Below are 11602 nucleotides of genomic sequence, written 5' to 3' on the forward strand. Positions count from 1 at the left end.
GAACAAAACAAAAAGACACAATAGGTAAAACTGTCAAAAATAATGGTTACAAGTCTAATTCGGTAGGTGACATTTGTAAAAAGGGAACGGGATTGTAGTTACGACATAAGGAACATATCCGATAACATCGATATACCAGATATTCCAGAACAATCGACAGACTTATGATGGCTTCCGTAAAATCATATACATTTTATGTAGACCATGTATTATTCATAAGAATATGATGTTTAGCCAGAAATATACATTATATAGAGACACTGTATAATAAATTTTGGTAAAATACAAAATTACATGTTGGTAAAAGACACATGCATTTGGTCATTAATTGTTTCTTATACCATGTTTTTGTGTTGTTGGTCAATGTATGTTGGTAACATACCAAGTATTTTTATTAGATGTTACCTATGGACCGTGTATTTGGTTCATAAATGATTCCAATAGCATGAGTTCGAATCCCGGCGAGAGAAGAACAAAACATTGCGTCCGCAAATTTGCAGATTTAACATTGTTATGCTGATATTTAGAGTAATTATAAATAATAATATTGTATTTGTTCTGATTATTATTTTTTTTTCTTCCGCCTTATTTTATCCTTGCGATAGATATTTGTTTCACAATTTTTCATTAAGGTATTTCTCATTTTGTATCGTATAGTTTATGCGCTTTTAAATTTCACCCTTCTAAGCCGAACCATTTCTCCTGTACGAATGATCTCCCTATGCACTGTTTATCATGTGATTGCATCTCCTTCTTAACAAAAAAAAAAGTCGACAAAATTGTTTTTACAAATTGATAGTTACATCCTCAGAATTTTTTTTTTTTTTTTATAGAAGCCAATTTTAACTTTGAAAATTAATGTGGAAAGACTTTCAATTGTTCTCTGAACAATTGGTTTTTAATTATTTCTCTGATTTTATTTTACGATTCTTTACGATAGATTTTTAGCTATTCTGCAGTCACTTCCATTTTCATGCCAAATATATCGTGTACTGTGTTACATCTCTATATTCTACTGTCGAGGAAAGGTAACGCTAGGCTAATGAAATCTGATCTTTTAGTTCAGTCTAGTTGATAGTGTGGTCTAGAGTGCTGGACACAGAGCAGGCGGTGTTGTCTCGATATCCCAACAACATCAGTTCGAGTCCCGGCGATACATGTAATACTTAATGCGTAATGCTTAGTGCTGAAATACTATTGCATTTGAGAGAAAGGTATAAAAAATGCCAATGTTTGTTCTTCCCTCGTCGTGATTAGAACTCATGTTATTGGGATATCGGGACAACATCGCCTGCACTGTGCCCAGCGCTCTAGACCATATGGACACATATACTGAAAGATATATATTTATATTAAAGTCAACAAAGTTAACGATACACAAGTTTGAACTAAATTGGAAAGTGAGGACATACTGTGTTATTGAACACAGGCGTCAAATTTAGTTTGCCAAACAATATGACAAAAGGCGGCACTGAATTTCGAAAATGAGAATTAAGTATTAAAATTTCTGCAAAGGCATTCAAAATTTTAAATAACACTCTGTTAATATTTAATCAATTGGAAAATTATTTACCTTGGTACATTGTATCCAATTTAAATATATATGGGAAATACTATTAGTTACATAGTGTGTTAGTGACCTAATATGATATATACAGGGTCAGTAAATTCCATATGGGGTCAATATTTTAAATAATCAAACAGTGCATAAGTCGCAAATTCACTACAAACCGTGTATTGAAATAAGCCCCGCCTCCCTACTAACATAATATTGAATATACACGGTCTTCACGAGGTCGCTTTTAACCAATCATATTTCTAGAAATGTATAGGAGGTAAGATAAAATCCCTTGTTTCGCTTCTTTTGTTGGCGAGTTTATATCTGATTTATGTTCGTGTTAGATAACAATCAAGATGTTGAGGTTTTTTTGTATAAATTCACTGACGTTGACTTTGACAACTTTAACGTTTTCATATTGTTAAATGCTGGTGCGTCGATTTGAACTTATTAACCTTTAAATTTCAGATCAACGATGACACACCCTTACACACGGCTGTTAGAAGTGGAAACCTAAATATGGTTCAATTTTTATTAGAAAGAAGAGATATTGATCCAGATAAAGTCGATAAGGTAAATCATTCTTTATAAAACTGGTTCGTTTAACCACGACAATCAATATCCACACATTGATCTAATTGATATTATACACGTTCCCCTCATTCCTAAACCGTCAAAGGGAAAATGGCCGAATGAAGTAGACAGTAAGAATTCTGAGATACAAATATTGTCGGCTCATTTACACTCAACATGGAAATAGGGCTTTGAAAGGAACGAAACATTATTCAATGGTAAAAAGGTATTTTGTATTTGGTTTGCTGTTTTATATATGTAAAGGCACTAATCTTTGAAATGCTTTGTGCGTTACACATACGTGATTGTTAACATAACATTGAACATAAACTGTTTTAATTAACAAAAACTCAAATAAACGGCTCCCTTCCATTTTACCGATTACGAATGATAATTTTTTTTTAATTGAACACTAATATTTTAGACAAAACAAAGATCAACATCATCAATTACTTTTTTGTGCATTCTTACGTTCTGACGATCGTTTCTTGGAAACACGTACAATGCAGGACACAAACACAATAGTTGATTTCGTACCTGTATATACAATATGATGATCGATTATATACTGCAAAGTATGTCAAATTTACTTTGATTAATATTAAATCATACTCATATATTTCATGTGAATAACAAAAGACATATTTATATATTTCATATACGTATAATTACAATGCTTGTACTATACATGTATTAAGAGAAAATCAGACTTATCGTATTTTTTTATCAAAACTTTTCTAAACATACATAGCATGTATATATTTCATTAGTTAAAAATGCTAGTTTTGATTGAGTTTGATAACAATATGTTGTATTTTTATATCAATATATGCTTGAAGTTTGAATTATTTATATTTTTGTTTTTGTTTAGTTATCATTTATCTAAAACAGGCAATTTTTATGATACAAGTATCTTATTTTTGTTTAATTTTGGTCTTTCATTGTTAAACGCATTTAAATGCTTATGTAATTGGATATGTTAAATGATTTGCACCTTATATTATCAGATCAACGGTGACACTCCTTTACACACAGCTTTTAAAGATCAAAACCTGAAAATGGTTCAATTGTTATTAGAAAGAAAAGATATAGATCCTGTTAAAGTAAATAAGGTATATATATAATCCTTTGTTTAGTTGTGCCCGTCAATCATCAAAATCACTGTCCACACATCTATCTTACTAAATATCAAACTGTTATCCTTTATTCTTGTTATTCTTAAACAATGAAGGAAAATATTGGCGCATTGAAGCAGACAATTAGAATTTTGAAATCGTCTGTTATTTAACCTTTTTGATTCGAGCGTCAATGATGAGCCTTTTTATACTTCAGATTTGAGGGCCTCAGGGAAGATGAGTTATTGTAACTAACTGTGTTTACCCTCTTTAAAGAATGTATTATTATTATTATCATTATTATTATAGACTAAACACGCGTCTGACATAATAATTTGTTTTCCATGCAGCCCCAGCAGAGCGGTGAAAACATTGTGGATTTGATGATAAAAGTACAAAATAGAGCATGGTAGTATTTCTGAGTGTTTCAAATATATTAGCTATGGACCCGCCATGACATTTTGGCAACTTTTTTTTTCAAAATGCCCCCCCCGTAAAATATCAAAATCAACATGTATCACAGCAAAATTTGGCATAATAGTAGGGCAGAATGTTACAAAAAATATAAAGTATTGACCTAATTGAAATTTTAATATGGCGAACCTTACAAGCCAGCTTTATACCATTACTATGTCCTATATATTGATTGATTGTTATTTGCTTAACGTCCAGTGGCAAATATTCATGCATGTTAAGGACGAATGTCCTACATTTAGTTTTTGTATAAAATAAGATAATAAGTTCAGATGGAAAATGTTTAAGGAAAGATCATTAAACTTTAAAAGGCAGAAGCGGGTATGGTATTTTTTTTTTGCTTGGACGCGGAGGACGGTTTTGGACTAGTAATTGTTTTAGACAATAATCTGATTCCCAAATTAATGGAGAAAAAATATTCTCTGTTTAAGCAGAGGATAACAAAAATATCCTGAATCCAGATTTTCCCCATACCTTCTATTGTTATATTTTGACTAAATAATGTTGTTTGATAGCGTTGAAGCGCTTCGCTTGTAAAAAATAAAGCTGACTGAAACAAAAAACCCTACCTCCCCCTTTGAAACTAAATGGTTGTTTCCTTACTGTTTTCTGCTAAAAAATGAATTTATTGGTATTTTTTTTATAAATGACAAATGCTTATATTCATTATCTTGTGTGTTTTCATATCCATTTTTTCTTTCTTTGCAAATTTTACAAAATTTAAAACATTAAGCATGATAAGACATTTGTTTAAAGTGAAATGCCACTTTATGCATGTTCAGAACTCTTTGCCCGTTCCGTAAGTGCCCTTTTGGAAGGCAACATGTATGTCCTATCCAACATTTCTTCATTTTGAGTGGTCATTCAATTTCCTGTCCCTAATCGGGTTCAATTCATTGCAGAAGTAATAATTTCATTTAATATCAATGTATTCTCGTCATTAATTTGTATGCCATATTTGCTAGTAAACGGTACAAACAACAATCAGTTAATCAAGAAGATACATCCTTCTTCAATCTGCTTCATGTTTGAATTCATATTCCTATAGACACATATACTTTCCTAGCTGCTATTTGAAAAATAGAATATTTTACTGAATCATTTTCTTTGTACACGATATTGTGTTTCGTTCATTATAATATGTCTATAAAATATATCCTTTTTCTACAACTACAAGACATTGAACAGCCAGGGTGATAAAATGCGTTACCATATACAGACATTTGCTCTTAGTATCTGTCAGTTCTATGACACTCACTTCATTTTACCATTTGTAATGATAATGTAATATTTGACTCACATCCTATCTTATGTGGGTTCAATTAGTTTCCATAGTCCTATTTCTTAAACGACTTGCTGATACCTCTAGTGTAATTCAGTTAACCAGAGAATACTTGAATGGTTTTTTTTTCTGTATATAGCCGGAGGTGTGTAATAATAGTTTTTGGAATTTATTTCAGCACAATAAGACACCAATCGATGTTTTTGAGGCACGAGATTGGATTCTAGAAATAGATAACCAAATAAAAAAAGCAATGAAAGAACTATTTCAGGTAAATTTTCATGGTTATCACATTTATACATAGAAGATAGCTTTTTCTACATTTGGTTTCCTTGCATGTTGTTTATTCCTTGTGGTGTTAATATTTTCATGTATAAAACATGGCGATCACCTTTGTAGGTATCATTAGTTGTATACGGGTCAATATTGAATTTACAGACTATACTATGTTCATGAGATATAGGAAAAGAATTGAAAATGGGCAACAAGCTACAGTAAATGTGTGCAGAAGAAACGAATTAAATATTAAATATAAGCGGAATATTTGCTATCATTGCCTATGAATGTATTTAATTTCTTTCACACCACAAATGAGAAGAGGAAAGCACGCCGATGTGAAAATTGAGACAAACATAACCGTATGTTCTTATCGAGTTCGAACTGCTTTGTAAGAAGTATTTATTTCTGTGTTATTTTTTGTTCCTTATTTGTCATTCGAATTGCAGGCATATTAGAAGAGGGGCGAAAGATACTAGAGGAACAATTAAACTCATAAATCGAAAACAAACTGACAACGCCATGGCTAAAAATAAAAAAAGACAAACAGACAAATAAAAGTATACAAGACACAACATATTATTTCAAATCCGGTAAATAGTCTAATTCGGTAGGTTGCATTCATACAAAGGGAAGGTGATTGCAGTTACGACGTAAGAAACATATACGATATCATCTGTGAAACGGTAATTCCATAACGGTCAACCAACTCGTGATGGCGGCCGTAAAATTTACGAAGGGATGATTTCAACTTCACAATTTGGTACTCTTGTTTTAATAGCTTCATTGTGAGCAGCAACTCTCTATCAAGGAAATCACGCTAGGAAATATAATCGCAGAAATATTTTATGTTGCTACATAGAAATGAAAAGTTCACAATTAGGAAACTGAAATCATCTCGTTGGTCGTAATGTTTTGTTTTCGACCAACCCTCATTGTCAATTACTAGATGTAAGTCGAGATATGAGGCACTTAACTGTATCTGTTGTATCCTTTATATCTTTTCTGATGGGATAGATGTGTTTAACATAGTCACCAAATTTTTAATTATTTAGTGGGAGAACACCATCTATATAGATATCCATTTTGAGTTTCTTTTTTGTTATTTTACTTCTTATTTGGAAATCATTCAAATTTGATCTAATAGAATATTGACGTCAGAGCAAGTTTTTCCCATTTAAAATGGACTTAAGGCTTCTATCTATTCTCCAACAAAGAAAAAAAAACCAATATCATATAGACACTATATAGACGAAGTACATATTAAGCAAAAATTAAAGACTAAAATTGATAAATTACTATACAACTATAACACATTGTCGGGATTTACAAATACGGTAAATGTAATAAAAGAAGATGCGGTATGATTGCCAATGAGACAACTCCCCAGAGACCAAAATGACACAGAACTTAACAACTATAGGTCATCATACGGCCTTCAACAATGAGCAAAGCCCATACCGCATAGTCAGCTATAAATGGCCCCGAAATGACAATGTACAACAATTCAAACAAGAAAACTAACGGCCTAATTTATATAAAAAAATGAACGAAAAACAAATATGTAATACCTAAACAAACGACAACCACTGAATTACATGCTTAAAAATGTACTTTTCTTTCTCATGTACTCACAAGGATGTAACAGTACTAGGAGCAAAAGCAAGTCCTTAATAGTTACTGTGACCATTGTGCGTCAGGTTTTGAGCTATAAAATGTATATGTCGTACTTAACATCAAATACATATAAGCTATTAAGAAATAATCGGTAATTGTATTCATTTGTGTTTTAGTTTTATTCCTTAGGTAAGTAGAATCGCTATGCAATTAACAATAAGACACACCTTAAAATTAAACGAAATTTTTATCAATGCTGGCTAGAATAATTGATAAAAGTCATTATTGGTTGTTAAATATTTGTATGACCTTATTACTGTGGATATATTTTATACTTGTGTACTTGTTTGGCTTTATAGCTACTTTGATCTGAGCATTACTGCTGATTCTTATGTAGACGAAACGTGCGACTGTCGTATGAAATCATAATCCTGGTACCTTTGATAACTATCATAGGCTGAAGTGTAAATTTTAAAGTGCATACTCATCTACGTTCTGAATACAACAATTGTTTACTAACTATGAGATAAAAGACATGTTTTTAACACCAAGTTTTAGGGCTTTAAATTTAAATATATTTATCAAATCACGTAATATCCTGCTTCGTTCGATCTGGGTTTTTTTATTTGTTGTTCTGCTTTGCGTGGATATATACATACACATATATATATATATGTATATACAAGTCTAAATTTAAATCTACGTTCAAACCTATGATTGCGTTGGATAAAAACCGCAATTTTTATACGAGTGCATCTAAGAAAAAATCGTTGTAGAATGGTCTGAATACAGCACAAACAAAAGACCAAAAAAGTGAAATAGTATATTTTAACAAAACGTATTTGACTAACAGGTCGAATACTGATGTTCTTTAACCCTGCTGACTGCCATTGGCGCTTGCCAAATAAATTGATCAAAAGATGTAACGAAATGGATCATAGCATTAATCTAATACTAAACAGAAAACAATAAACTTGCGGCAAAGATGTAATACCACAAACATGAAGTGTCCAATTTTGTGTGTTCACCAGATCCGGATTTCGACAATAAATGTCTCTTAATTGATGTTAGGGATCGAAACGGTATTTGGAAGGCCATATATTTATATATATATAAACAAGATTGAATTGACTTAAAATGAATTTATTTGGTTATCGTCAATTTTGCGGTTTTTTATTCAACGGAATCATAGGTTTGAACGTTGTTTTCAATTTAGACTTGTATTGCTACTGTGTCTTATTGATAAAAGAAGAAATCAACAGGACGAGGAGCGATTGTATGTACAAATGTAATAACAAGGATATATACTACAAATAAAGCACATTTGTTTCCAATAAAACCATCTCGGTTTGCTGGCGGGGTCATCGGACACATTTTTCAAACTACATATTCTAATGATGATTGTGGACAAGTTTGGTTAAATTTGGCTTAGTAGTTTCAGAGAAGAAGATTTTTGTTAAAGATTACAAAAATTGACGAACAATTGACAAACAATAACTATAAAGGGCAATAATTCGTTAAAGGGTCAACTGACCATTTTGATCATATTGACTTTTTTGTAGATCTTACTTTGCTAAATATTATTGCTGTCTACATATTATCTCTATTTATAATAATATTCAAGATAATAACCAAAAAATGGAAAATGTACTTAAAATTACCAATTCAGGGGCATCAACAAAACAACGAGTTGTCCGATTCAGCTATACATTTCAAGGCAGAAAGATCTTGACCTGATGAACATTTTTTCCCAATGTCAGATTTGCTCTATTTTTTTTGATTTCAGAGATATAAGCCAAAATCTATATGTTACCCCTATGTTCTATTTTTAGCCATAATGGCCATCTTGGTTGGTTGACTGGGTCACCGGACACATATTTTAAACTAGATACCTCAATGATGATTGTGGCCAAGTTTGGTTACATTTAGCCCAGTAGTTTCAGAGGAGAAGATTTTTTTTTTAAAGTTAGCGACGACGGACGACGGACGCCAAATGATGACAAAATCTCACTCGGCCCTTTGGGCCAGTTAAGCTAAACAGTAAAACGAAGTTGCACTGGCATTTGTTTTTACACAATCATGTACAAGTTTTATTCCTAAATATTTCCAATATACAGTTACCTTAGTCGTCAAGGTAACAGACTAAGGGTCCCTGATTACAAAATGAACAATATATCCTGGGATAATAGAAGGCTGAAAATGAAGCCCTTTTAATATCTTTGATTTAATAGTAATACTAATAATAAAATTCTTTATTCAACGAAGGTAACACATTTAACAATTACATTGTAATCCTCCATGAGGCCTTCAAAAGCTATTAATACAAATAGAATGAAAAATTAAAATACAAATTTCAGTTGAATATAGCAGCTTAAATATTGAATAAGTACAAATGCATTCAATAGAAGAAGAAAAATACATGAGTTTCGTGCATCTTTATTCTGTGCAGTTAGAAAATAGTTTGAACAGTTGGTTTTAAATGTATCTAAATTATCTATTTCTTTAATAATATCAGGTAATAAGACCAGAATATTGAAATGTTCTTTTTAAAAAATCAGAATTAGGTCTTGGTACATGAAGAAGTCCTGATGTTGTCGACCTCAGACAATAATCATATAGATCAGTACAAGCAGTAAATTTACTAGATAGATAATCAGGTGCTAGACCATTCATACATTTAAACATTAACACAGCTTGAACATAGTGCATCCTCGCAAATCTAGTCATCCATGCAATTTTTTTAAACTTTACTGTTGATGAAAATCAAAAGAAACAGAAAAAAAAAACCTCCCAGTACGTTTTTGGAGCTTATGATTCCTCTCCAGATTACTATGTGTGGCAAGACCCCATACTGTACAATAGTAGTCAATAATGGGTAATATATAGCTATTGTAAGAAAGAATAAGACCCTTTAATGGTAAATAACGTTTCAACCTTTTTAACAAATATAACTTGGTTGAAATAGCTTCGCATATTTCATCAATTTGAATTGACCATGATAGGTTTTTATCAATATGAATTCCGAGAAGTTTTTCAACTTGAAGATTATCTAAAGCGATTTTATCTTGTGATAAAACACATAAACATTCATTACAGTTTACCAGTTTATGTCTGATATAACAAGCATACATTTGGATTTCTTGCTATTTATCGTTATATCATTTTCTTTACACCATTCAATAACATTGTCTAAGTCTTTATTCAAACATATATTTAAATTTACAATAGGTTAAGATGACAACTGTAAAGTTGTTTCATCAGCATATAGATCAGATTCTGTATATTCTAAGGTTAATTGGAAGTCATTTATATAAAACAATAGAGGTCCAAGCATAGAATTACTATAGAAAAGTTACAGTTTTATCTTCTGATTCAATGGTTCCTAACTTAACTTTTTGCATTCTCTGAGTGAGGTACGATGAAAACCATTTTGCAGAGTGGTCGTCACATTTGTATAATTTGAGTTTTGATAAGAGTATATTGTGATTTACCGTATCAAAAGCCTTCTTAAAATCTAAAAAGAAAATAGCTGTAAAATAACCATTGTCCAATTCTTCTAACCATTTATCAATTATTTTAATGAGTGCTGTATGACAAGAATGGTTTTTCTCTAAATCCAGACTGCTGTTGTATTAATAATTTGTGTGTGGTTTAGAATAAATATAGTTGTTTAAAGGCAGTTTTTGTTCAAATAACTTGGACACAGTGGGTAAAATAGAAATGGGTCGATAATTGTTTGGGTCTGATTTATCGCCTCCTTAAAATATGGGAGCAACTTTAGCAGATTTTGAAACATTTTAAATATTAGATAATTTACAATGAGTTTCAAAAATATATCCACATAATGTAAGAAGCATATAACAGTTCTATACCTGAATTTCAACACATTAAGTAATAAATAAGATATCCACACAAAAGATGTGCATTTACTACAATACACATGATAGACTAGCACTTTTTTTTCAACACTTTTGTATGTATGCATATATTGATCAAATAAATACTATTATGCAATAAACCAGAAAAAAAATACTGGATCAGATAAATACATATCTCTATTGTCTAAAATTTCATGATCACCGATTTTAATTTTGTCTTATCGATGAAGTCAATGCCTTTTAATTGAAGAACACATTGTAGATTATTGTTCAAGTTATGTTTTTAGATATTATCAATATTTTTTAAGTACGTTAGCCGTTGTTACATATTCTTGAATTCTTAATTTTCCATCGAGTCCATTTAGAACCTGATAATTGTGTTTAGAAAACTATCATATTCCAGTATTATTGTGTGTTCACCTAAAAACATATGCTTTTCAATAATAGTTATTTAGCACTCACATTTAACTTTCCATACTGACTGAATAAGACTGTATATGTAAACACCTTAAACAATTTAATGGTCTCCTTTTTAGGCAAAGGTTGTATGAAATGAAAATATCTTTAAATATGAAGTAATCTTCTTGTCACTGGTATCAACCAACTGATGAATAATGTTATAGGGGCAATAATAATATATATGACACTGTTGTAGAGAGATGATGTCATTGTAAAATCTGATATCATAAAGATAAACTCCTTCTATTTGGGTCTTTTTTTTTAGAGTTCCAGTGTAAGTGTTTTATTCTTGCGTTAAAAATTAACCTCAAATGTGCTTTTAGCTTTATAAGTTGTTTACAAAAGAATAGAGGCAACATGAAGATTCAGA

The 11602-nt window shown here is 31.0% G+C and overlaps 1 protein-coding gene across 1 annotated transcript in view; it reads left to right on the forward strand.

Annotated features, from left to right (window-relative positions):
• The window catches only part of LOC134727751 (ankyrin-1-like), a 619083-nt gene extending 613777 nt beyond the window's left edge, over nt 1-5306 (forward strand). The window contains exons 16-18 of the mRNA XM_063592138.1: nt 2027-2131; nt 3139-3243; nt 5181-5306. Coding sequence (XP_063448208.1) covers nt 2027-2131; nt 3139-3243; nt 5181-5306 — 336 coding nt within the window. The remainder of the gene's footprint in view (nt 1-2026; nt 2132-3138; nt 3244-5180) is intronic.
• The last annotated feature ends 6296 nt before the right edge of the window (nt 5307-11602 follow it).

Source organism: Mytilus trossulus, chromosome 8, assembly GCF_036588685.1.
Source record: "Mytilus trossulus isolate FHL-02 chromosome 8, PNRI_Mtr1.1.1.hap1, whole genome shotgun sequence".
NCBI classification, from domain to species: Eukaryota; Metazoa; Mollusca; class Bivalvia; order Mytilida; family Mytilidae; genus Mytilus; species Mytilus trossulus.